The 27,030-nt window shown below is 41.8% G+C and overlaps 1 protein-coding gene and 1 pseudogene across 3 annotated transcripts in view; both read left to right on the top strand.

Annotated features, from left to right (window-relative positions):
* Prelid2 (PRELI domain containing 2) overlaps nt 1-27,030 on the top strand; it is an 86,956-nt gene that overhangs the window by 32,836 nt on the left and 27,090 nt on the right. For both annotated transcript variants that reach the window (XM_087593502.1, NM_001271333.1), the window contains exon 5: nt 7,913-8,018. In XM_087593502.1, coding sequence (XP_087449628.1) covers nt 7,913-8,018 — 106 coding nt within the window. The remainder of the gene's footprint in view (nt 1-7,912; nt 8,019-27,030) is intronic.
* On the top strand, nt 21,977-25,185 carry LOC103694262 (cyclin-dependent kinase 1 pseudogene; annotated as a pseudogene). Its single transcript, XR_015642734.1, has one exon. The product of XR_015642734.1 is annotated as a cyclin-dependent kinase 1 pseudogene (transcript).

The raw sequence follows: 27,030 nt of genomic DNA, 5'->3' as shown, positions 1-27,030 counted from the left end.
GGAACTGCATTCTAGATACAATGACCCTAAGGGGAGGTGGCTGACTTGAAAGTAAAAAGAGAAGGCACTGCGAGAATGTCAGGCAGTAGCAGTAAAAAGGGCAGAAAGGCGTGACCTCCTGAGGGTCAGTGGAAATAAACTGAATATAATCAGTGACTGACGAGATATCTGAAACTGTAACACTTGTGGCTGTCGGTAAGGAGGGGCAGAGAAAGGAGAAGGCTTTGAGGTTATGTGTGATGGCTCTGAACAGGATCAACCCTTCTGCCTTTGGGTAAGTTTTTCAACATCTATTTATTACAGTTTCTTCTTATTTATATAGAGAAACTAATTTTCAAAGTATGGCAGCCTCTGGGAACGTGCAGTCTAACGTACGATGAGCATGGAGAGTTTTGAGTGTGACCGAGAGGGTGGAAAACGTGTGTAAAGTGAGTGTGATGCAGTCTTGTCTGTAGGCGTAACAGAGAGGAAGGCAGGTGGAAAACCTGAATCACCATGTGTGCTTCTTGTTATAAACACCAGCCACATCATGTGCAGGCTGGAGGGGAAGAACCAACCTTTCAGAGTGTAGACTGAATGATGGGCTAGCCCATGCTAGCTGCACTTTTGCTGAAAATGGTTCTTGGCTGCACAGAACATATTCAAAATGGTTTACTTTATAGAAATGGTAGTCAAGGCTTTACTACTCATTTTATATGATTGCCAAAGTAATACATATCCAGTACATAAGATTTATAAACCATAGGAGAGTATAATAAATATGTAACAGCTCTAATTCTAATGCTCATGGATTTTGTTAACATGACATCTTAGTCTATCTATCCTGTTTTGTTTTTTCTTTTAAAATATTTATTGCGTATAGGTATTTCGCTTGCATGTTGTCTGTGCACCATGTACATGCATTGCCTGTGAAAGTCAGGAGAGAGCACTGCAAGGTCTGGAACTGGAGTTACATATGGTTGTGAGCTGTCCTGTAGGTGCTAAGAATCGAACCCAGGTTCACTGGAAAAGCAGCCAGTGCTCTTAACAACTGAGCCATCTCTCCAACTCCGTTTTTTGTTTTCTTTTAAAATGTGTGTGTGTATGTATGTGTGTGTGTGTGTGTGTGTGTGTGTGTGTGTGTGTTTTAGGGGCTGATAGCTCACTAATGCTAGAGGGTGTCCTTGGTTGCTGGGTCTCCTCACTTTTTGCCTTATTTGGGAAAGAATCTCCTCTTTGCCACTTCCTATACCGAGGAAGTTGGTTTGTGAGCTTTTGGAAATTTCCTGGATTCTCCTATCTTCCCTTCCCATCTCACCATAAATGCTTTAGGATTACAGACATGATCTACTGCATCAGCTTTCCATGGGTGCTGGGGATCTGAGCTCAGGTCCTTCCACTTGTTTAGCTGTTTACCCATTGAGCTATCTCCTTGGCCCTAATTCTTTCCCATTTCTCAATGAACACAAACCAGAAGAAAACATCTGACGTTAAACTATGCTGCATAACCAGTTGTGCTTTTCTTTTTTTAAAGATTTATATATTTTGTTTATATGAGTATACTGTATCTGTTTTCACACTAACCAGAAGAGGGCATCAGATCCCATTACAGATGGTTGTGAGCCACTATGTGGTTGCTGGGAATTGAACACAGGACCCCTGGAAGAGCAGTCAGTGCTCTTAACTGCTGAGCCATCTCTCCAGCCCCGAGCTGTGCTTCTCAAAGTCATTTAAACAGAAGCTCGTCCTGACAAGAGGCATCTGGGATGGTCTTGTGTCACAAGGAGAAAATGCTCTGGTGCTTTGAATTATTGAGAAAATGTAGTATTTTCTTCTCTGGCAGTTTTAAAATATAGTAGAGTGAACTCCTGTCTTGTGGATGGCAAGGACGTGACCCCCCCTTTACTGCCTGCTGCTCTCTGGCATGTGGGCAAACCTTGAGCATGCTTTTCTGAGAATTCACTTCTCAAACTGGCAGAAAGAAATACTGGTTAGAATATGATCTAAGAGAGACTTTGATTAATCCCTCACCTACACTTGCTCGAGGACTGAAGAGTTCATCTCCTAAAGAGCAGAAGCCTCTTCAGCTTCTCATTTTAAAATATTAAAATCACTGTAAAAGTCTACACTGACTAATCCAGAATAAAGACAGGAGAGATTAGTGTCACTAGAATGTAGTTTTACATGAACAAAGCACTTTAAGGGAGCTTAAGTCTAAGAAGCTGCTTAGGCAGAGGGGCGTGTGTCTGATTGGGTGGGATAACTCTCTGTGGTGTGTGTGTGTGTGTGTGTGTGTGTGTGTGTGTGTGTGTGTGTGTGTATGAGCAAGAAGAGCAACTAGGAGGTGAGAAGGAGGGAGGGAGGATGCCTAAAGTGTAGGATGGAGGCCTAAAGTGTAGGTTTTTGCCGTGATCTTGATCTAAATGTAGGCGCTGCTGTTAGATCCAAGGAAGAGTTTATGGGCTGGGGCTGATTATAAGGAATGGAGAACTTGTCTTACATAAGGTCCTGAATACTTAGCACTGGGAGAAAGGATAGAAAAGATAAGGTCATATTACCTATATTGACTAAAACCATGTCTTGTTGAGTTTAGTGTTTCTCAGAATATTTTTTGTGTGTGTGTCTGCGTGCATGTATACATACATATGTTTATATGTGTATATTTGATGCATGTGTATATATACATAGGAACATAGATATAGGAGACTTGGGTCCTTTCTCCTGTAAGATATAAACAAGTTAGGAGAATTGAGAAAACACGTTCTGTTCTGAGTAGTCTGCTTGCAAAGATTTTTAGCTAGTTCATTTAACAAGCGCGTGGCACTCATGGAGTGTAAGAACTGCTCTGCAAATGGGGCCTAAGGAATTGTCTACAGGCGTCAGTGGTGGCAGCAAAGGTCACTGGTGTTCCGACAGCTGTTAATCTGTATCAGTTACTCTGCAGGGAAGCCTCTTTCCCTGGGATAACATCTGACTCAGAAGCCTGCATACCATGTAATTCCAGAGATTCTCACAGGATTGATGAGGCCTGTGCCAGGTATGGGCACTTTCATACAGTGTGTGTGTGTGTGTGTGTGTGTGTGTGTGTGTGTGTGTGTGTGTTAGGGGTTTGTTTTGTTTTGTTTTGTTACCTTGACACAAGGTAGAGCCATCTGAGAGGGAGTCACACTTGAGGACATGCCTCCATCAGACTAGATGGTAACCAGGTATGTGAAGCACCTTCCTGAGCAATTATTGATGTGGGAGGGCTCAACTGCCGACAGTGGTGGCTCCCTTGGACTGTCTGTCTGTCCTGGGTGCTATAAAATAGAAAGCTGAGCAAGCCAGTAAGCAACATTCCTCCATGGTCTCAGCTTCAGGTTCCCGCCTCCAGGTTGAGTCCTGACTTCCTCAGTGATGAACTGTGATGTGGAAGTCTAAGCCAAACATATCCTTTCCTTCCCAAGCTGCATTTTGGTAATAGTTTTTATTACAGCAATAGAAATCAACCTAGGGGTGTGGCTCCTCTGTATTGTCTGAGGCTCCAGGTTTTTGGTTGGGACCCTATAGGTTTTCTGTCTTGGAAAGCTTTGCCTCCATTGGCTGAGGCTGACACTCCCACTTGCCCCTTTTTATTTCCTATTAAGACAGTGAGGTCCTGGAAGAGTCTCTAGTTCTCTGTATGGTGTGGGAAAGGAAAAGCAAGTGGTGACTTAAGATGTCTTGAAGTAAAGGACGAGCCAAAGTTACCGGGTGTCTTAACTGAAAATGTTTCTTAGTATGACTGGCATTTTAAAACAGATTCACGGCCTTTTTTTTTTTTTGTGGTATGTATGTCATGGTGTATGTGTGTGTCTGAGGGTATGACCATCTCTCTGTATGTGTAGAGGCCAGAGGAAGACACTGGGTGTCCTGCTTGATTTCCTTGAGATAGGACCTCTCACTGAATCAGGAACTAGATTGGCTATCTTCACGTTCCACCGATCCTGTGGCCTCCTGCCATAGCTGGTAGGGTTACAAGCAAGTTGTTACACATAGCTTTTTAGTGTGGGAATTTGAACTTCACTCTTATCTGCTGAGTCCTTTCCATAGCTCTGCGATATTTTTATGTGTGTGTGATTATATGCAATATGTAATATAGAGCACATAGTAACTGTGAAGTCAGTAGTTTCAACAAATGAGTTAGGCCAGGTCAACGACAACCCACGTCTCTAGTGGGAATGCACACATTCAGCTTTTGTATAGCTAAGGAATCTTAATTTCCTTTTCATTTCTGGAAGCTAGTTTTGCTGAGTTTTTGGTTTATTTATTTACTTTTTCTTTTGATGCACTGAATATTAACCCAATTCCCTCCAGCCTACAAAGTTTCCGATGGAATAAACAGTCCACTGCCAGCCTCTTGGAAGCCCCTTGTATAGGACAGGTTACTTTTTTCTTGCTGCTTTCAATATTTTCCCTGTGACCTTTCATACTGGATAACATGTCTGATGTCGTTCTTCAGACACCTCCTAGTTGGAGTTTGTTGAGATTTTTGAATTTGTATGCACATCTTCTTTTTTTAAAATCTGGGGATTTTGGGTCAATATTGCTTTATATATTCTCTCTTCTCCATTTTCAGTTATTTCTCCTTTGAGATTCCACCCGTGAGTGACATAATATAATATATAAATGTAATAGGACCAATAGAGTTTTCTCCTATTGATGTTGGACAATGCCATCCTCTGCTACATATGTGGCTGGAGCCATGGATCCTTCTATGTGTACTCTTTGGTTGGTGGTTTAGTCCCTGGGAGCTCTGGTAGGGTCTGGTTTGTTGATATTATTGTTCTTCCTATGGGGTTGCAAATCCCTTCAGCTCCTTCAGTCTTTTCTCTAACTTGTCCATTGGGGTCTCCTTGTTCAGTCCAATGGTTAGCTGCAGGCATCCTCATCTGTATTAGTAGGGCTCTGGTGGCAGTTCCTCAGAAAATTGGACATTGCACTACCTGAGGACCCAGCTATATCACTCCTGGCCATATCTCTCAAAAGATGCTCCAACATATAACAAGGGTACTGCAGGCTCTTAAAGGCTGTACCTACCTGCTGTACAAGCCTCCAAGTATACAGTTCCCCTCCTGAGAGTCACGCCCCCAGGCAATGCTTGCTGAAGCCCGAGTTGAATGAACTTTTACATTCTTTCTCTTTTGTGAGAGAAACAGACTTTTGCAGTCTTCTCCCCCTTTCTTCTCTGTTGTGCTAGATGGAAGGGAGCTATCAGTGGTTGGTGGCTAATATAGACGCATTAATTATTAAGTAATACCCAGGGCAATAGTGAGGCTCAGGGCTGAGTGTTTGTAAGAGTGTCTCCATTCTGGATTAAGCTAAACTGGAGAAAATCTGCACTGGATGTGGGTGGCATTAACCCCTGCACTGAAGTCCTGAGCTGGAAAAAAAAAAAAAAAAGGAAAAGAAGAAGCTAGCCAAGTGCCTTGTTTGTTTGTTTGTTTGTTTGTTTGTTTGTTTTCCTGGTTTGTGAATCCACTGAGATGAAGGCAGGTAGCCTCCCAGTGGCATGGACCAGAGCTGGCCAGGTAGTCAGTCTCTCCCCACCATGATGGATCATCCGATGAACCAGGACCTGAAACACCTCTCCTCCCTACCCAGCATGGTGCTATGTTCCTATAGCTTAGCACTTGGGAGCTGGGGACAGGATGTCAGAATGTCAAGGCTAATCCCTACCACACAGACTTTGAGGGCAGCCTTGGTTACATGACACTGGGTCCCAGCATCAACAAACAGTATAACCCTCTCCTTCCTGCATTTGCTTGCCTGAGGCATTTTGTCACAGGTTTTCTTTTGGTAGAAAGGTTGCTCCTACAGTAAGTGATAGCAGCCCACATTTCTGCTGCTTTGGCTTGACTATTCTTGGTTCTACCCTCACTGGGTATACTCCACCTCCTAATTGGATTCAGGAGGTCTCTCAAAGGTAATTTTGTTTGTTTATTTTTGTTAAATCATTGTTTTCATGGGACGATGAGAACTGGAGGCTTCCAGTTTGGCCATCATATCATTCCCAAGTGTAATCCAAATCTCTGTTTTATGAGCTGGGGACAATGACTATTGGTAGAACTTTGGTAATTAAAATGATAGATATACTAACATATCTGCTCCCTGTCGCCTCTAGCCCTTGTCAGAGACTCAGTACCTATTGCAGACTTCTGGCTTTGCAGTCTCTGTGCTCGTCTGTCTCTCTTTAGCAACTGCTGCTAGCTAGCATTTAGCAAACGCTCAGCACATGTCCTTCGTTCTTCATATCCCGGTTATATGCATAAACTCCTTTGTTACCACAGTTGTAAGTGGGCAATGCTGGAATCCCATTTACATATTATTACATGTGATTACATATGATTACATACGATTACATATGAGAAAATTGATTATAGAAAGTAGGTATTTTATTCAAAGTCAGGAAGCAGAAACTGGTCTCAGATTCAATTTTTTTTTTTCTTTTTTTACAGAGCTGGGGACCGAACCCAGGGCCTTGCGCTTGCTAGGCAAGCGCTCTACCACTGAGCTAAATCCCCAACCCCTCAGATTCAATTTTTAAGAGGCATTTCTCTTTTAATTACATTCATTGTCACGGAGAAAGTTTATGATAGTCATATAGTGAAAGGGACTCTTGGTCCTGATTGCCATGAAAATAAATGTATTAGATGTTATGTTCACAGAACGTATACATCCCCTCAACTTCAAGCTGAGTGATAGTTACAGCTGGGCATGCTGGCGCACTGCTTTAGTTCTAGCACATGACAGGAGGAGACAGGAGGATCTCTTTGAGTTCAAGGCCGAGTTCCAGGGCTGTCAGAGCTATGTAATGAGAGTCTATCTTGGGAAAAACAGCACCCTTCCTCCAAAGAGTGATCATTTCTTTTTAAACTGTTTTTATTTTGAATTTTATGCATGAATCGAAAGCACTGTAATCCTATCTCCACCCTTCCCTCCCTGACCCTCCCCGACACAGTCCAATCAACATTGCCTGTATGTATATGCGTGTGTGGCTGACCACTTAGGCATGGCCAACCTATCAGGAGCTTGTCTGTGAAGAAAACTTGAGTGTTCTCAGAAACTGGATTGCCTCTAGTTGGTCAACTAGGGGTGACCTTGTGAGCCCATGTTGATCCATGCCAGAATGCTGACAGGCGTGGTCTTGCACAGGTCTTGTGCAGGCAGCTTTAGCTGTTGAGGGTCCATGGGTGAGACATCTTCCTCATATCTAGAAGACATCATTCCTCCCTGTTCTCTGGCTCTGATAATATTTCTTGGGTGTTTCAGGGGCCTGTTAGAGATGTTATAGATGGGAACTCCAGAGATACTGGATCACTGCACTACGGCCAGTTGAGGTTCTTTGCAAATGGCATTCATCTACTGCAAAAAGCAGTTTCTTCATTATAAGATGAGAGCAGCACTAATCTATGGGCATGAGAATTAAGTGTTTGGAAAGCAGTGCATCCATTTGAGCAAAAATGGTTGTGGTAGCTTCTTGAAGAGGCATTTCGCATGGTGACACAAATATTCTCTAATTCAAATGATTGGTTTTTTTTATACTGAATAAACTGTATATAGTTAGGTCAACCTTAAATAGAATATTTTGTTGTAACAAGCAATTACTCTATTATTATGAATATTATTTTGTGTTGATTATAAATGGTAATTATGCTGCCGAAGGTGCCTATAATTTACATATCCAAATGCAAAGTGACACGAAAGATGAGTTTTTCGACAATTCCATGGAAAAACTGTTGTGTTGTGTTTATGTCCATCATTTTTCCTTTTCCTTTTGCCACGCTAGTTGACTCTTCCTAACTAGTCTCCCTTCTGTGCTCAAAGCTTGCTTTAGTTTACTTTATGCATATGCATATTTTATACAGATGAAAATTCATGGAGATGAATTTTGTGTCTTTTTTTTTTTTTGCAGGACAGAGTTCATTCAAACAGGCAGAATTTCAATCACAGGGGCTGGATTTCTCAACTGCATTTTGGAAACTTTTGCTAGTACGTTCTTAAGACAAGGAGCCCAAAAGGTAAGCTTGTTTCTACTTTGAACTAACATTAGTTTTAAAAAAAACATGGAGGTTTCAGTTGGGTATTGACTAAGACATCATAGAAGAATGTTGTGGACAGATATGATAAAAATAGGGAGTTAATGAATAAACATATCCCCAGAATTTCTCTTAATAATTGTTGAGTCAGGAGTTTACCCTTCTCCTTTGAACCTAGGCTGAACCAGTCTGAACGTGTTCTAAGAAGCACTGCACAGGGATACTGAGCTTGGTAATGTGTTCTTGGCCTAGTTGAGGGGTTTCTGCCATGGATCTAGATTGGTTTAGCCCAGGCTGGAAGGGAGTAGCTGAAACCCTAGAAGGTCAGATGTCACTTTTACTCACTGAAACATTATTGGGCTTGTTTTCTGCTAGTCTGCAATATGTGCATTTATTTAAAAAGAAAGAAAGAAAAAAAGGAAAGAAAGGAAAAATAACACTGCTATCCTCCCATCTGCAAAATTGCTGCTGCAAAATAATGCCCCTGGCGAGAAAATTAATTTTATGACTGTGTCGCTGAACAAGTTGATTCCTTGTTCATCTATTAAATCCCATATTAGAAAAGCCATAATAATAATTAAGTATAATTGTTTTGCACATAAGTCTATTCATCAAAAAGAAGGGATCCCTTTTGGGAAAGATAATATTTAAAAGTTGAGTTGAGGCTTCTTATTATTAAATTGGCTGCACACAGACATCTGTAAAAAAAAATCCTTTCTGGTAGTTTGTATGAAAACAGAGTGGGGGGCTGTATGCATCTTGGGGGGTTATGACTGCTGCACTTGAGATAAATACGTGTCCCATTCAGCCCAGTGACTGTATTTTACCTGTCTTCAGTCTGACCCTGGTGATACTTGTTAATCATATCTTGATCCCCATTTTATTTGTGAAAGATGATTAAATAAGGATGCCCCATACAGTCCTTCCATCTCACCTGTCTTCTTCTTACAGGAGAGAGTACCTGCATTGTGCTAGGAACTGTGTAAACTATGGGTAAATGGATTTATTCTGTCACAGGAGTAGTAAAATTTAGGCTGTAGACTCACATCCCATGTTTCATTGGTGTGTTCACTCCCATCCAAAGCCCCAGGCAGATGTGGTAATGACCTTACCATCTCAGGACAATTAACTTTACACAGATGCCTGCTCTGGGGCAGACTTGTGTTATGCCTATGCTTCTTGGATATGTTAGGATTCTTTGGTTGCAAGTGACAAAACACATGTTAGTTTGGTCATTGAAATGGTACAAGGGTGCTGAAACTGACTGTTGGCTTCAGGAAGGACTTCCCTGAGGCGGGAGCTTATATGAATATGTTTGTAGGATTCCAGTCTACCTCTGTCTGTAGAGATGGTTGTGTGCTTCATGGTTCTTTTTCCTGCAGCCTGGCTCTCTATGTTTAGAGGGAATGTGGGTCTACTGTCCAGGTGTTATGTTGAATAGAGTTCTAGCCAATGGAAAGACTGCCTGCATGTATCTATCTGTCTGTCTGTCTATCTATCTATCTATCTATCTATCTATCTATCTATCTATCTATCTAATCTATCTCCTCTCTATTCATCCATCCATCTATCTATATGGATCTCTGTCTCTATGTATCTATCATCTATGTCTATGTATCTATGTGTCTATCATCTTTGTTTATTCATTTGTTTATTTCTTCCTTTCTTCCTTCTCTCTTTCCTTTTCATTTCTTTCTGCCAGCAAAATAACTGTCCATTTATTTCTTCTTTTTCTAATGTTTCTGGAAACAGAGGGCCTTGTTTGTAAGCACACCAAACTTATTAGGAGGTAGAGTGACAGCTACAGAACATGACCTTCTTCTCTGCCATGACCATGGGGATCAGGACTGAGCTCTCTTCTCAGAAAAAATATTCCCTAAGCATTTTTGTTTCTAGCATGGTCTCACAGTGGACTCTGTACCCTGTACCCTAATGGGAGAGAGAGAGAGAGCAAGAAAGATTTCTCTCTCTCTCCTCACCCCCCACCCCCACTCCCACCCCCACCCCTGTACACCATGTGTGCCAGAAGAGGATGTAGGTGTCTTACTCTGTCTCTCACTGAACCTGAAGCTAGTCTGGTGGTCAGTAAGACCCAGCCATCCACCTGTCTTCCACCCACCTATTGAGTTTGGGTTACAGGGGTGTGTGTGTGTGTGTGTGTGTGTGTGTGTGTGTGTCCAGCTTTTTATGTGGTGGGTACTGGTATATGAACCCAGGTCCTCACGTTTGCACAGAGAATGTTGTTATCCACTTAATCGTTTCTTCAGCCACAACTTTATTAATCTTGATCCTGTTTCTCCATTACTTTTGATACTTTGGACAGCGCCTGGTTTGTGCAGGTGGAAATGAATGGGGAGAGGAGTACACAGCAAGGTGCCTTGTTAGCGATTCTTTTGAATATTCATGGGAACAAAACCAACATTACCGAGCCACCAACCCTTTTACCAACCAGAGCAACCCTTTATTTTTTTATTATGTTCAGAAGAGACTATATCCAACCCCACCAGCTTTTCTAATGTTGCCTTCTGAAGAGGCTAAGTTTAATTAGCTTTTTGGTTTTAGGAGACAACTGTGCTTAAGTGTCTTTTATCTTGTCCACGTGCTGAGGTTTTGAGGGCCAGCCTGCCTTTCTGGTAAACCTCAGAGCTGTACCTGCATAACTGGGTTCTGCCCGAGTGCCTGTGCCAGCGGCTTAGGTGACTGTACTTTCACTTTTGAGCTTTGTCCTTGAAGCTGTTTAGCAGAGGTAAAGGCAGGAGCTGATAGCTATTCTTTTCCCCTAGAGAAAGCAAAACTAAACGCTCAGACTTTCTGTGTTTGTGAGCGGCTGATGTGGGGCTGTAGGCTGAGGTCACTTGTGTGTCTGAGCCTCTGCGGGCTTATTCAATTGTATTTTTCTCCTTTCCCTTCACTTTCTAGTGCAGTTTGTAACTTGTAACTTTCTGGCGCACACGCTGGATTTCACAGCCCAGTCAGAAGCTGCTCTCCTCTTGGGTTAGGTGGAGTGGTCATCAGAGTTATTGATTTCCGTAGAGTGCCAAGCTCCAGCTTTGCTCCTGCAGTGTAAGTGCCTGTACACAGGTGGCGGCTGGGCACCCTCCCATTGCTTTTGTGACCCAGCAGGAGTCTCTTTGCCCAAGTTTGCTTTTCTGCCAAAGAGGGATTTTTACACATTCCTAGAGAGGCACACAGGTCACGCATAAACACATGTTCTCCTTGTTTTTTATTTTTTTAAGATTTGTTTATTTATTTTATGAGTACACTGTAGCTGTCTTCACGCACACCAGAAATGTGCATCAGATCCTATTACAGCCGCCATGTGGTTGCTGGGATTTGACCTTAGGAGCTCTGGAAGAGCAGTCAGTGCTCTTACCACTGAGCCATCACTCCTGCCGTTCTCTAATTTGAAGGGTGAAAAGCCTGACAGTCACATGCTTCTGTCATGCTCTCTTCTTCTTTCTTTTTTTCGGAGCTGGGGACCGAACCCAGGGCCTTGCGCTTGCTAGGCAAGCGCTCTACCACTGAGCTAAATCCCCAACCCCTCATGTTCTCTTCTTATGGTGTGGCCCTCTCCCCATGAGTGTGGACATGGCCCACAGAACCTGAGAGGTAGGAGGCACATGTTGTTTTAATCTGCAAAGTTGGGGTAGTTTGTTCGTCGCAATAAATAGCCAATAGAGTGGCTTTGAAAAACACCACCAGAAAAAAGATCAGATCCACTCAAGGTCCAAGTCAGACCTTGAAAGTCATTTTTGAATGGTCTGACTTGCCCACAGTTGTTTCTGTAACAAATATTTCACACGCTGTTGCATGCCATCTCTGCTCCAGCCTTCTGATCAGCGTGATTAGAATACCCGTGGCACAAATAATGGGGCCTTCTACAAGAGTGGCTGCAAATAACAAATTATTTTATCACACATTGAAAAATATATTTCACAAACTTAAAGAAAGAGCACGTCTGTGTGATTGTATAATGAGAACTCTGCATTCCGAGGCATTCGTAGCTGTCCCTAACCACAGAGACAAACTGGCTAAAAAAAGAACACTCTTATGACAAGATTGTTACCATGTATTATCTTCCAAGCCTCCACGGAGAAGTGAAAAGTGAATTTCGGCCCCCAGAGAAACCAAATGGGAACAGCTTACCAAAAAGCGATGATGTAGATTTGCCTCTTATTTGGGAGTGGGGGCGGGGCAGGGTGTGTGTGGCTGGCGGTGACTTCTGTTGACTTGCAGAGATGGAAGCAAAGCTTCCCTGGATCTCATTCACTGTGGTGCAAAATGCCCTTTCTCAATGGGGTGGTGTTAACAAGAGGGAAGAGTTGGGCTTTGGAAGCAAAAATGTCTTGTCTGAATGAAAATTAGAGGTGTAATAGAGTATACACACAGATCCTCAGTTTGTGGTGTCACAGACTCATAATAAGGAGAAGGAAGTAGAGTCAAACAGTCTTCTGAACCAGTGGTTTGCTATAGGACTATCTGATCCTGAATGGTTTTAATTGAGATATAGCCTCCATCTCTTTAATTGAGATCAGGTGAGGATGGGAAAATCTTGAGAATTTTGAGCTGATTCCTATATCTCAAGTCTAGAATTTTGACCTGATCCCTATATCTCAAGTCTCATTCATGCCATTAATGAGAGTCTATCTCTAACGTTCACTATGGTAGTTATTGAGACACCAATTTCACCAGTGAAAACTCAGTTCACATTCCTTGGGCTAATGTTCTTTCAAGGATAATGATAATGGAAATTTCTGAAGTGAAGGTGCTGACTAGAGTAGTCACTATGACCACTGGAGCGTGAAGGCCCTGAGGGCACTGGGCCTGCCTGGCATATGACAGCACATAATGTATACATGCTACATTATTACAGTGTGTATACTCAAGTGCTTTGGAGCAAATCATAGACACCATGACAGCCAGATTCAAGTATCAACCCCTGAGCTAAAGAGTGTGCCTGCTTCTCAGAGGCTGTTTGGAATGAGGTGGAATTCTGGGCAGGTGCTCAGTGTAGCGACTGAATGTGAAGCTTTAGAGAAAGGTTCGTTGGCCACTGGTCTGCTACTCTAGATTCACGTGTTACAACCCAGACCCCAGCTTTTCTTCTGTAGAATGGGCGATCATAGTTTTATTCCACAGAGATTGGAAAGGATTTCATAAGCCTGTAAGCATGCTTGGCACATATTAAACTTCAGTAATTACTTGTATTAAAAGGTGTTTTCTGATAAAAAGTAGATTTATATGTAAATAAAACACACACACACACACACAGAGAGAGAGAGAGAGAGAGAGAGAGAGAGAGAGAGAGAAAGAGAGAGAGAGAGAGAATGTGTGTGTGTGAGAGTGTGTGTGTAGGAAGATAACAGATAACACATGCACATGTGCATGCATGAGTGTAGAAGACAGAGGACAACCTCTTGCATTACACCTAAGATGCCATTCACTTTGTTTTCTGACACAGCACCTGTTGCTGGGACCTGGGGATCTCTGGGAAGGCTGGCAAACTAGTGAATGGCAGGGCTGTCCACCTGTCCGTGCCTCCCTGGCACTGGGATTACAAGTATATACCTCCATGCCTGGCTTACTTCTATTCTGAGATTGACCTCTGGTCCTCATGCTGGCAAGACAATTACTTTACCAAGTGAGTTACAGTGCCAGCCCTATAAACAGCTTAAGTACTTACTTTAGAATGATTTTGGTTGTTATTTTGTTGCGACAAAAATCTCTATTGTAGTATCCTTGGCTGGCCTGGAACTTGCTATATAACCTAGTTGGCCTAAAATTCAGGATCTTTTTGACTTAGCTTCCAAGTTCAGGTTACCAGTGTGGGCCACAGTAGCCCACCAAGATGAGATTTCAGTTGCCTTTGGAAATGTCTTGACAGTTAATTGAGCTTGGTTGTAGGTGCTATTGCTTCCCCCTTTGCTTCATTATTGGCTTCGGTCCAAGAACCATGACAAGGAGCAACAAGGGAATGAAGAAACAACTTACATGTGGGTACAGAAAAGCTAGGATCTGATGGAGAAATCACAGCACCTTGGGACTCAGAGTATCTATTATATACAGTTGAACAGGGAGGGAGGCGCTATTATCACGTACAGATAAATGCAGAGGGAGGGTTATTTATTATATGCAGCTGAACAGGAGGAGGATCTAGTTAATCTCTGTAGGAGCAGTTTCTGTAGGGGAGCTGTCTCCAGGTCACAAACATCCAGGAGGAGACTGCTGTGGGAGACATTTTCTGCACACATTGTAGCATTAGCACTGGGATCCAAGGACGACTCTTCTGTCCCTTTGAGCCTCACCCAAGGAAGACTTTGCCATTCCTGTGGATCTGGAATCTTTGTTATGGCTGTGCCAAATCAAACACTACTTGATTACTCAGGAGTTCCTTGCTTCCCTACTTCCCTACATCCCTTCTTCTGTGTGTGTGTGTGTGTGTGTGTGTGTGTGTGTGTGTGTGTGTGTGTGTGAGTGAGAGAGGGAGAGAGAGAGAGAGAGAGAGAGAGAGAGAGAGAGAGAGAGTGTAGGCTGTTGGAGATGTCTCCAGCCTTGGATAATATTTTAGATATACAATGGTAACAGAGACGTTTACAATGGTAACAGAGAGAGAGCTTTGGGTTGTTCCCTTTTTGTGTTTTTATCATTTTTAAAAATTATCAATATTTGATTCAAGTACAAGGAAATATAAATTATAATAATGTATCCCTCTTTGCATGTTGATATAGCTTTTTCTGTGTATCTCTGTTTTTGCAGGTGTCTGGATTAATGGCTTTTATTTTTTAAAAAGTTGGAATTATTCAGCCTAGTGTTTTCACTTACGGACATATTTTAACTTTTTTTGTCATTACATACTTCCTTTGTTGTTGTTGTTCTTTGATTTTGTTAGATACGTTTTTACAAATAGCCTAAGCTGCCATAACCTCTTTCCTTAGCTCATGCCGGTGTTGAAATTTAAATCTCCTGCCATTGCCTCCCAAGCATGGCTTATGGGTGTGCCCAGGTAACTAGACAGTGCAGTCTTCAGAAGTTTGACAGTTTGTACAGTCTCCTCTTTGAGTAATAGCTTTTGTTATCAATTTCTATTTTTTCCATTACTGGAAATAGTATTGGGTCAAATCCCTAAGTGTAAATACTTCTGTACACATCTGATTACTTCTTGGGTTAAAACTTTCTATGTGTATTAGCAAGTTCCTGTCTAAAATAATTCTGCCAGTTTGCAGCCTCTTTACCAATTCTGTTCTGGCCATCCCTAGTTTTCTTGTGAGTTGAATGAACGTGGACGTCTTAGGACTGTCAAAGGGCTGATTATTTTTAGCTCATTGAATTGCGAAGCAGACACAAAATTACCAGCTCTGTCCGAGCCTCCAATTATCTGCTCTGGAAATGATAACAGTTACTGATTCTGCCATTGGCACATCATTTGGCCCCAGTTCCCGTCTGGGCCTTTTCTGTTGTGTGATGTTGATATGGCTGCTCTGTGAATGATGAGTTCCTTAACTGACAACTTTGTGTCCCATGTATACACTTAATAAGAGATGGACATTTCAAAGTCAGTGTCCCCAAGACAGAAGAATAGAGCAAGAAGAAGTATCATTCCACAACATAAATAAAACTTACTGGCACGAGAAGAGACTTTTTCTGTGTAGCCTGGGCTATCCTAGAATTTACTGTGTAGACTAGAGACCCATCTGTCTCTGCCTCCTGAATGCTGGGGTTAAAGGTTGATAATGCTCTTTAACCCACCTCTTGAGAGCTCAAATAGACCAATTCAGGAGATACAGGTGTATTAATTCATTTGATGCTATGAGATGACTACTTCTCTTGATGCCATGAGATGGCTACTTCTTTTTTTTATTTTTACCTTTTTATATATTTATTTTATTTTATTTTGATCATAGTCCCTCTCCCTTCCCCTATTCCAGATTTACTCTTACAAATTTCCTTCCATTGTCCCCTCCTCCTCAGAGAAGGGAAGCTCCTCTTGGGTATCATTCTACACTGGGGCATCTAGTAACAGCAGGACTGGGCACATCATCCCCCACTGAGGCCCAACCAGGCAATCCAGGTAGGGGGAAAGGGATCCAATGACAGGGGGACAGAGACCAAGAGAACCCCCACTCCACTTGTTAGGGACTCACATGAAGACCAAGCTGCATATTTGCTACAAATGTGTAGCCCCTACATGCTCCTTGGCTAAGATCAAAAATTCAAGTGATTGTACATGCTGATGAGGATGTGGAGCACCCTCCATTGCTGATGGGAATACGAACTCATACAACCACCTTGGAAATCAATTTGGTGGTTTCTCAGAACATTGGGTACCTCAAGACCTAGCTATACCACTCCTGGGAAAATACCCTAAACATGCTCTACTGTACCACAAGGACACTTACTCTACTATGTTCATAGCAGCTTTATTTGTAAAAACCAGAAATTGGAAATAGCCTAGACGTCCCTCAACTGAAGAATGGATAAAGAAAATGGTTATATCTACAGAATTAGAATACTATTTAGCTATTAAAAACAAAGACATCATGAGTCATGCAGGCAAACGAATGGAACTTGAGACTATCATCTTGACTGAGGTAGCCCAGAGGCAGAAAGACACATATGGTATGGACTCACTTATAAGTGGGTATTAGCTATAAAGGAGACTACTTCTTAACAATTTATTTCCAGATAGGCCTGTGCTATTGCTTTGCCCCTCCCTATCAGCTCTGCTCATTCTGTTGCCATTAGAGTCTTAGGCTCCTGAAGCACAGCCATCCCAGCAGAGAAAAATGAGTATTCTGTGAGCTATATATATATTTTTTTGACTATAAGGTCTAGGAATCCCAAATTCCTGGATGGCTCATTTGAATTCATCTGTTTGTAATAGACTTTGCTTACCACCATAGCTTTTGGGAATCTCTTAAATCAGCAAGCTGCAATTCTGGAATGTTTTCTCTCCGAAGGAAGATGAAATCTGGGAATTTAAGCTCTTGTCTGAAAGGTTAAAATTGTTTTACCAAGGTTCCGATATGTGTGGTGTCACTGTTTGTATGATGGTAGGAGAGACCATGAATACATGGTGCAGCAATGAGTGTGCTGACCTGGCCATGCGTTAGGAAACCCAGGCCTGTTTTGGCCAAACTCTGATAACCATGTTGTTCATTTTGCTTGCTCTGCTCTTGTAAGGCTTGACGTGAGTCTTAACTACCAGGAGATCCCCTAAGTGAAACATGAGAACGGAGTTTGATGCAAACATAGAGGTTTATTTTTCCAGTATGTTGGGGTCAGCCCTCACTCAGCCCCTCGTGGCGAGTGAGTAGAAGTCGACCCCAAATGGCTATTACAAGCAGTTTTTATACTTTTTAGGGGTACAGGTTACATCAGCAAGGTTACAGTTTCAACTTATTAGCTTAAGCATATTGACTTTTGAATCTTTTGGCTAGCAAGCATACGACATCATTCGAACTCTATCTGGGACCAGAGGGTCAGGTGACTATCAGTCAGTTCATTTTGTAGTTTTTCAAGAATGTCTCTGCTCCTCCTGAGAACTGTGGGTGGAGAATGGAACTTGCCCTATGTCGGCGCCAGCACGGGCACGGTACCGAGAATCGGGCGAAAGCCTGCGGGATGAAAGAAGCACACACACACAGGTTATTCATGTCAAGCCAGGAGAGGAAGTGAGAGAGAGCCTCCTGTAGCTTTATTCACCACTTATGTACCCAAGTTCCCCAGGTAGAAAATATCTGGGAAGCACAGTGGGAAACCCTGGCTCGTGACCGACTACGAGACCTGAATTAATTAGGGAGAAATCCGAGAAGACCAGCCTAAATTTCAAGGATAAAAGCTGAAGAAGCAAAAGGCAGAAGTAAATTGACCACCACCCAGGTGTGGTCCAGGTGTGTCAGTTCCACATGCATCAGCCGGGCTCAGCAGTCATGCAGTGGAGACACCGCATGTTTACTACTTGGTCTTTTCTTCCTGTGCCGTAAATACATGGGAGAGGCTCTCGTGGAGTATGTGTGACCAAGAGTCACATAGCCACTTTGAGCTATCCAGGCCCAAATCCAATATGGCTCACTACAGCCCTAGCCTTGACCCAAGGCAGGAAGCTGGTACTTGGCCTAATCTTGACCCGAGTCTGTGGGTGTAAGGCTGGCTGAAAGCCCTAGGGTCCTTCAATCTAAACTATCATTTTCTGTAAAATTAGATTGCATTAAGACATTACTTTAAAATAGGCATTACCTCCTCTTTTTTTTTTTAAAGATTTATTTATTGTATATAAGTATGCTGTAGCTGCCTTCAGACACACCAGAAGAGGGCATCAGGTCAGATGGTTATAAGTCACCATGTGGTTGCTGGGAATTGAACTCAGGACCTGTGGAAGGGCAGTCAGTGCTCTTACCTGCTGAGCCATCTCTCCAGCCCCAATTAAATAATTTTAAATTCTAAAATTATATCTATTTTTCATTCTCTTCTATTTCTTGTTATTTCTAAGCATTTTTCTAATTGTTAATCTTTAAACTTACATTAAAAACTAAATAATTTCAGGTATGCCTAGATTAAAGAGCACCAGAGATAAACCATTTAAAAAGTAGATGGTTAAAGGTTGAGGAGACAATAAAGTATTAAAAATGAGAAACATGCTCATAAAACACTAGTTAGCAGGAAAGGCAGTGAACATGCATTAGGGATTTTATAATTTTATAATACAGCTCTGTTCATATGAGCCAAATGCCATATTATAAATATGTGTAGGCCTTTGGCATGCTGGTCCCAGTAATAGAGCAAAATGGCTTATTTTTAATTTGTACCTTCCATAAATACAGTTTAGAAGCTTTAGGGAGACCGGATAGAACAATGATAGTAGTTAATCAGTGGTTGCACGTTGTGATCCAAGCACTTTGTAGTTTTACAGTTATCCTTTCGATAGCCTGGAAAAGGGCTGTAGTTATTCCCAGCTTTCCTCCTACAAATGTCGAAATGAATCTAGCATACAATGCTGGAACTTGAATCCCATTCTCTTAGCTTCTGGTGTGAAGACAGGAATCTTGGTTAGGAGATAAGACAATGGCCCAGCTGAAGCAACAGCAGGTGTACCTATGACCTTGAAGTGGACAGTTGTCAGACTGCAGAGGTCATACACTTGCCATCTTGGCTCTTACTGTGTCACTCAGTTTCAAATGCTCTTCTGTTCTACTCAATCCCGTACTAGGACGTCATCATGAGCTGAGTCCTCTCCACTGTCCTCGATCAAATCTTCCATCAGTGTGTTAGTTTTCTGAGCCTGTGCACTTACTCTGTTGTGCAAAAGTTCAAATATACTAAGACAATGGAAACAGATTGTGGCCACCATAAAACATTACCTTCTAGATATAAAATGAGGCAGGCACAGAACTTAAAGCTGAAACAGGCTGAACCAAGATGCACCACCTCCAAAAGAAGAAGAAGGAGAAGAAGAAGGGGAAGGGGAAAGGGAAGGGGAAAGGGAAGGGGAAGAAGGAGGAGGAGGAGGAGGAGGAGGAGGAGGAAGAGGAGGAGGAGGAGGAGGAGGAGGAGAGGAAGAAGAAGAAAAAGAAGAAGAAGAAGAAGAAGAAGAAGAAGAAGAAGAAGAAGAAGAAGAAGAAGAAGAAGAAGAAGAAGAAGAAATAATGAAGGAAAAAGCAAGGAAGAAAAAGGGAAGAAGAGAGTTTGCACAGTACATGGGCTGAATGCTAAGCACACCACAGCAGAGGTACAGATCTTCTGTGGATCAAAACACTTGGTAGGTTCTAGCTTGTCCCCAGCTAGGCTCTTTGCACTAAATTAAGGCTCTCAATTTGACCCAAAGACCAAAAAAATCTCAGCTCAGGAGTTAAATTCAGAAGTATAGGAATGGCTACTCAATTGAAAGGTAACTTCATTTCTTACTGGTAGTCTGTCTAGTAATCCACCTTCTCACACCTTCCTTCCTATTTTTTTTTTTTTTTTTGGGACAGGGTTGCTCTTATGCAGCCCCGGCCATTCTAAAACTTGCTCTGTAGACCAGCCTGCCCTTGAACTCACAGAGATCTGCCTGCCCCTGCCTCCAGAGATCTGGGATTAAAGGTGTATGCCACCACTACTCAGCTGAGATTGGGGAAGGGTGTGTTGATTGCTTATCTAGATATCTACTCTGTGGTATTTGAGGTAGGTCTAAATAATGCTAATTAAAGGCTTCCTGGGTTTCTGGTTCTGTGGACTTGTTATTTTTGGGTCCTTTGCCTCTTCTCAGGGTTGACTTCTTTCTTATGTAGACTTCTACTCTGTGGTAGGAGTTCATGTTTTGGTGCTGGATGCATGTCTACTCTTTGAGAGACCTCAGCAGTGGGCAGAGCACCTGGAGGGTGTCTGGAGGAGGCTTCTGTGTCTTCCTGTTCAAGAACAGAGGAGTGTTGTATTTAGTGAGTTTGCTGAAGTATGTCTTTTTGTGACCTTCAAGTTGTTTGTTTTGAATTCTACTTGCTGTCTGGTATTTGGCTTTTTGACTCGTGCTAGACCTTAGCTATCTGTCTTCCTTGGAGGCAGTTTAAACAGCTGCCCTTCTATTTCTTCCCTTTCTCCCTGCCTCAAACCCTCTCTCCTGTCTGCTTCCTCCTTCTTTTTCTCCCCTTACTCTTTCTGGATTTTTGTTGCCGTTGTTATTGTTTTGAGATAGTGTCTTCGTATCCTAGGGTGGCCTGGAATTCATGGTGACTCTCTTGCTTCAGCTCCCCAAGTACTAAGATTACAGGCATGAGGGGTTGGGGATTTAGCTCAGTGGTAGAGCGCTTGCCCAGCTCCGAAAGAAAGAAAAGGAAAAAAAAAAAAGATTACAGGCATGAGCTGTCTGTCACATGTGACCCTAAACTGTTTTTTTATTTTTAACCCCAAATTTCCTGAGCAAAAGAAAACGGTGTCTTTTGCAGTTAATTAATTTCTTTCGTATTGATTCCCAGCATAAGTGGAATTTAAAGGGTCTAATTAAAATTTTTCCTGGTCAGTGACCTTTAGTAGGGTATAGGTTTTGTTACTTTTAAAGATTCTTAATTTGTTAAAACATTGACTTTTTTTATTATTCTCTAATCTTTTCCATATGTCTGAAATAGTTAAAATTCAAAGAAATTAGGACATTCTTCTCCCAAAGACTATAAATCTTTTACATAATTTTTATGAGGCTTTTTAAAGACTGTTTCTAAGTAATAGTACATGAACTAAATAACTAGTTCCTCTTTTAAATTAGATTCTTTGTAGAGCCATTCATGACAATTCCCTGCCCAGAATAGCTGTGTGACCTTGGACAAGCCATTAACATCTCCCTTTTGAGGACTCTACTTCCTAGAGTCCTTGGGAAGAGTAAATGAGTTATGTAAAACAACAAGGGTCAGGACTCAGGACAAGGCAAATGATCAGTTGTTTTGTCGTTATTTAAAAAGCAAAGCGCAAGACAGTTAAAAGCAAAAACTTATTTTCCCCATTATAGGACTGCCATCAATTTTTAGTGGTTATAATGAGCCTGTCTTTGGAGTCATTATGACCTGGGTTTAAATCTTGTAGCCCAGCCTTTCTCTGGGTGACATTTGAATAATGAATGCTGTTTACGTCATGAGTATGAGAATCACAGGCAAGTGTAATGAAGCACTTCTGATACATTGGCACACAGGAAGTGACCATAAGTGGTCACTGTCATCTTTTTATGTTAAAGTCCAACTTGGAGGCATTTGCCCTCCAAGTTCCCAGAGTTGCTCGCCGAGTCTGTGAGGTCCTGAACTGTCGTGTGGCTGCCATGGGAACAGAGAGGGTCTGCGGTAACCTGTTGAGTAGCTGTGGAAGACTATATCAAAACAGAGAAACTTGGAGAAGGTACTTGTACGGTGTATAGCAGTGTATAACTACAGGCCAGACACCAGGGAGAAAATCAGTCTTGAAAGTGAGGAAAGAGTGCCTAGTAATGCAATTTGGAGAACTTGGTCATCCAAATAGTCAGACTTCAGACTGTGCTCATGCAGAACTCCAGGTTGTATCTAAGTTTTGAATTCCTGTTCCTGGATTACAAGAAGTACTTGGATTTAATCCCTCCAGGTCAGTTCATGGATTCCTTATTCTTTAAGAGTTCCCTGTCCAAATCCTCCAGGGGATCGTGTTTTTCATTCCCAAAGAGCACTTCATAGAGACTTGAAAACTCAATCTATTGATTGATGACAAAGGAGCAATCAACCTAGCTGGTTTTGGCCTTGTCATGGCATTCAGAATACAGATAAGACTGTGCACTCAGAGGTGGCGACACTGTGGTAGCCATCTTTGGAAATGTTGCTGGGATCAGTTATACTCCACTCTGCATGACCTCTGGAGCAGAGGGACCGTATCTCCAGAACGGCCAAGAAGCTGCTATTCATCGGCGATTCAGACACGGACCAATTTTTCAGGATTTTTAAAGATCTGGAAACTTCTAACAACCAGGTTTGACTGGAAATAAAGAACACATTTCCTAAGTGGAAGCCAGGGATCCTTGTAGCCCATGTCAAGGATCTGGATGAAACAGCTCAGATTTGCCCTAAAAAAATGCTAGTCTTTGATCCTGCCAAACAAGTTTATGGCAAAGTAGCCCTGAAGCACCCGTACTTTGATGACTTGGACAATCAGATTAAGGCGCAGCTTTCTGTGGAAGTCCCTGCCTGCTGAAGCAGGGGGAGAGAGTAGCTTTTACTGTTGATTCTCTTCCTATCTTTTCTCTCTCTTATTTTTATTGTTTATTTTATTTATATACATTTCAAATGTTATCCCCTATCCCAGTTTTCCTTCCACAAGCCCCCTATCTCCTCTTCCCTACCTCCTACCTCTAAGAGGGTGCTCCCCTACCAGTATACCTACTCCTGCCTCAGTGGCCTAGCTTTCCCCTATTCCGGGTCATCAAGCCTCCACAGGACCAAAGGACTCTCCTCCCAGTGATGCCAGATAACACAATCCTCTGCTACATATCCAGCTGGAGCCATGAGTCCTCCATGTGTTCTCTTTTGTTGGTGGTTTAGTCCTGGGAACGTTGGTGGTGGTGGTGGGGTCTGATTGGTTGATATTATTGTTCTTCCTATGAGGTTGCAAACCCCTTCAGCTCCATAAGTCCTTGCTCTAACTTTCCTATTGGGGTCCACACACTCAGTCCAATGTTTAGCTGTGTACACCTCCATTCGTATTGGTCTGGCTCTGGCTGAGCCTCTCGGGGGACAGCTATACCAGGCTCCTGTCAACAAGTGCTTCTTGGCATCAGCGATAGTGTTTGGGTTTGGCGTCTGCAGATGGGATGGATCCCTAGGTGGGGCAACCTCTGGATGGTCTTTCCTTAAGTTTCTGCCCCACTTTTTGTCCCTGCATTTTTTTTGACAGGTAGAATTCTAGATTAATATTTTTGAGGTAGCCCCATCCCTCAACTGGGGGCCATGCCTATCCACTGGATACGGTCTCTACAGGTTCTGTTTTCCCTTTGTTGGGTATTTTGGCTAAAGTCCTCCCTATTGGATTCTGAGAACCTCATGGGTCCCTGGCATCTGGGACTTTCTAGTGGCTACTCCCACTTCCCCTTACCCCTCTGCTACACAACTACTTTCAAACTCCTGAACCTCTGTACTTCTCTTCTCCTCCCATATTTGAACTGACCCTCCCTTTTCCCTCCCCCTCCTCTCTCACTCCCATATCCCTCACTCCCTCTACTTCCCAGAGATTATTCTCTTCCCCCTATTGAGTAGTACTGTAATAGCCATACTTTGGTGTGATTTTCTTTCTTCTCGAGTTTTATATGGTCTATGAGTTGTATTGTGGGTATTCCGAGCTTCTTTTGGCTAATATCTACTTATCAGTGAGTATATACTATGTGTGTTCTTTTGTGACAGGGTTACCTCACTCAGGATGATATTTTCAAGTTCCATCCATTTGCCTGTGAATTTCATGAAATCATTGTTTTTAATAGCACAGTAATACTCCATTGTATAAATGTACCACATTTTCTGTATCCATTCTTCTGTTGAGGGACATCTGGGTTGTTTCCAGGTTTTGGCTCTTATAAATAAGGCTGCTGTGGACATAGTGGAACATGTGTTCTTGTTATATGTTGGAGCATCTTTTGGGTATATGTTCAGGAGTGATATAGCCCAGTCCTCAGATAGAACTATTTCCCATTTTCTGAGGAACCTCCAGATTGATTTCCAGAATGGTTGTACCAGTCTGCAATCCCACCAACAATGGAGGAGTGTTCCTCTTTCTCCACATCCTCGCCAGCATCTGCTGCCACCTGAATTTTTGATCTTAGCCATTCTGACTGGTGTGAGGTGGAATCTCAGGGTTGTTTTGATTTGCGTTTCTCTGATGACTAAGGATGTTGAACATTTCTTTAGGTGCTTCTTGGCCATTCGCTATTCCTCGGTTGAGAATTCTTTGTTTAGCTCAGTACTCCACTTTTTTTTAAAGATTTACTTATTTATTTCATATATGTAATACATCGTAGCTGTTTTCAGACACACTAGAAGAGGACATCGGATCCCATTATAGATGGTTATGAGACATCATGTGGTTGCTGGGAATTGAACTCAGGACCTCTGGAAGAATAGTCAGTGCTCTTAACTGCTGAGCCATTTCTGCATCCCAGTACTCCATTTTTTTTAAATAGGATTATTTGCTTCTCTGGAGTCTAAATTCTTAAGTTCTTTGTATATATTAGATATTAGCCCTCTATGGGATGTAGGATTGGTGAAGATCTTTTTCCAACTGATAGTTGCTGTCTTGTCCTAACAACAGTGTCCTTTGGCTTACAGAAGCTTTTCAATTTTGTGAGGTTCCATTTGTTGATTCTTGATCTTAGAACATAACCCATTGGTGTTCTGTTCAGGAAAATTTCCCCTTTGTCCATGTGTTTGAGGCTCTTCCCCACTGTCTCTTCTATTAGTTTCAGTGTATCTGGTTTGATGTTGAGGTCCTTGATCAACTTGGACTTGAACTTTGTACAAGGAGTTAAGAGTGGATCGATTTGCATTCTTCTACATGCTGATCTCCAGTTGAACCAGCACCATGTGTTGAAAATGTTGCCTTGAAAATGTAGAAAATGGGGGTTGGGGATTTAGCTCAGTGGTAGAGCGCTTGCCTAGCAAGCGCAAGGCCCTGGGTTCGGTCCCCAGCTCAGAAAAAGAAAAAAAAAAGAAAGAAAAAAGAAAATGTAGAAAGTGGATGGTTTTAGTTGCTTTGTCAAAGGTCAAGTGTCTATAGGTGTGTGGATTCATTTCTGAGACTTCCGTTCTTTTCCACTGGTCTACCTGTCTGTCTGTACCAATACCATGTGTTTGTTTGTTTGTTCTTTTTTTCCACTATTGGTCTACAGTATAACTTGAGGTCAGGTGTGGTGATTCCCCCAAAAGTTCTTTTTTTGTTCAGAATGGTTTTTGATATCTTGGGTTTTTTAAATTGTAGATGAATTTGAAAAGTGCTCTTTCTATCTCTGTGAAGAATTGAGTTGGAATTTTGATGGGAATTTCATTGAATCTATAGATTGCTTTAGGTAAAATGGCCAATTTTATTACGTTAATCCTGCCAATCCATAAGCATGGGAGATCTTTTCATCCTTTGAGGTCTTCTTCAATTTCTTTCTTCAGAGACTTGAAGTTCTTCTTATATAGATCTTTCACTTGCTTGGTTAGCGTCACATCAATATATTTCACATTATTTGAGACGATTGTAAAGGGTATCATTCCCTTAATTTCTTTCTTAGCCGGTTTATCCTTTGAGTAGAGGAAGGTTACTGATTTGTTTGCGTCAATTTTGCATTTAGCCACTTTGCTGGAGTAGTTTATCAGCTATAGGAGTTCTCTTGTGGACTTTTTTGGGTCACTTATGTATACCATCATATCATCAGCAAATAGTGATATCTTGACTTCCTTCATTTCTATTTGTATGCCTTTGATCTCCTTTTGTTACCTAATTGCTCTGGCTATAACTTCAAGTACTATATTGAATAGATGGGGGAGAGTGGGCAGCCTTGTCTAGTCCCTGATTTTAGTTGGATTGCTTCAAGTTTCTCTCCATTTAGTTTGACGTTGGCTTTTGGCTTGCTGTATATTGCTTTTACTATATTTAGGTATGGACCTTGAATTCCTATTCTCTCTAGTACTTTTAGCATGAAGGGGTGTTGTGTTTTGTGGAAGGCTTTTTCAGCATTGAATGAGATGATCATGCGGTTTGTTTATACAGTGGATTACATCGATGGATTTCCATATATTGAACCATTTCTGCATCCCTCGGATCAAACCTTGATCCAGTGAATGATCATTCAGATATGTTCTTGCATTTGGTTTGCAAGAATTTTATTGAGTATTTTTGCATCAATATTCATGATGGAAATTGGTCTGAAGTTCTCTTTCTTTATTGTGTCTTTGTGTGGCTTATGTATTAGTGTAACTGTGGCTTCATAGAATGTATTAAGTAGTGGTCCTTCTGTTTCCATTTTATGAAATACTTTGAGAAGAATTGGTATTAGGTCTTCTTTGAAGGTCGGATAGAATTCTGCACTAAAACCATCTGTTCCTGGGGATTTTTTAGTTGGGAGACTTTTAATGACTGCTTCTATTCCATTAGGGTTATTGGGACTGTTTAGATGGTTTATCTCATCCTGATTTTACTTTGGTATCTAGTATCTGCCTAGTAAATTGTCTATTTCATCCAGATTTTCTAATTTTGTTGAGTATAGGCTTTTGTAGTAGAATCTGATGATTTTTGAATTTCTTCAGTTTCGGTTATATCTCCCTTTTCACTTCTGATTTTTGTTAATTTGGATACTCTCTCTGTGTACTCTGGTTAGTCTGGCTAAGAGATTATCTATCTTGTTTTTTCTCAACAGCTCTGGTTTTGTGGATTCTTTGTGTAGTTTTCTTTGTTTCTACTTGATTGATTTCAGCTCTGAGTTTGATTATTTCCTGCCATCTATCTACTCATCTTGGTTGTATTTGCTTCTTTTTGTTCTAAAGCTTTC

This window comes from Rattus norvegicus, chromosome 18, assembly GCF_021556685.1.
Source record: "Rattus norvegicus strain SHRSP/BbbUtx chromosome 18, alternate assembly SHRSP_T2T, whole genome shotgun sequence".
Classification (NCBI taxonomy): domain Eukaryota; kingdom Metazoa; phylum Chordata; class Mammalia; order Rodentia; family Muridae; genus Rattus; species Rattus norvegicus.
The sequence above is the reverse complement of the archived record's forward strand: the minus strand, read 5'-3'. Positions and strand labels throughout refer to the sequence as shown.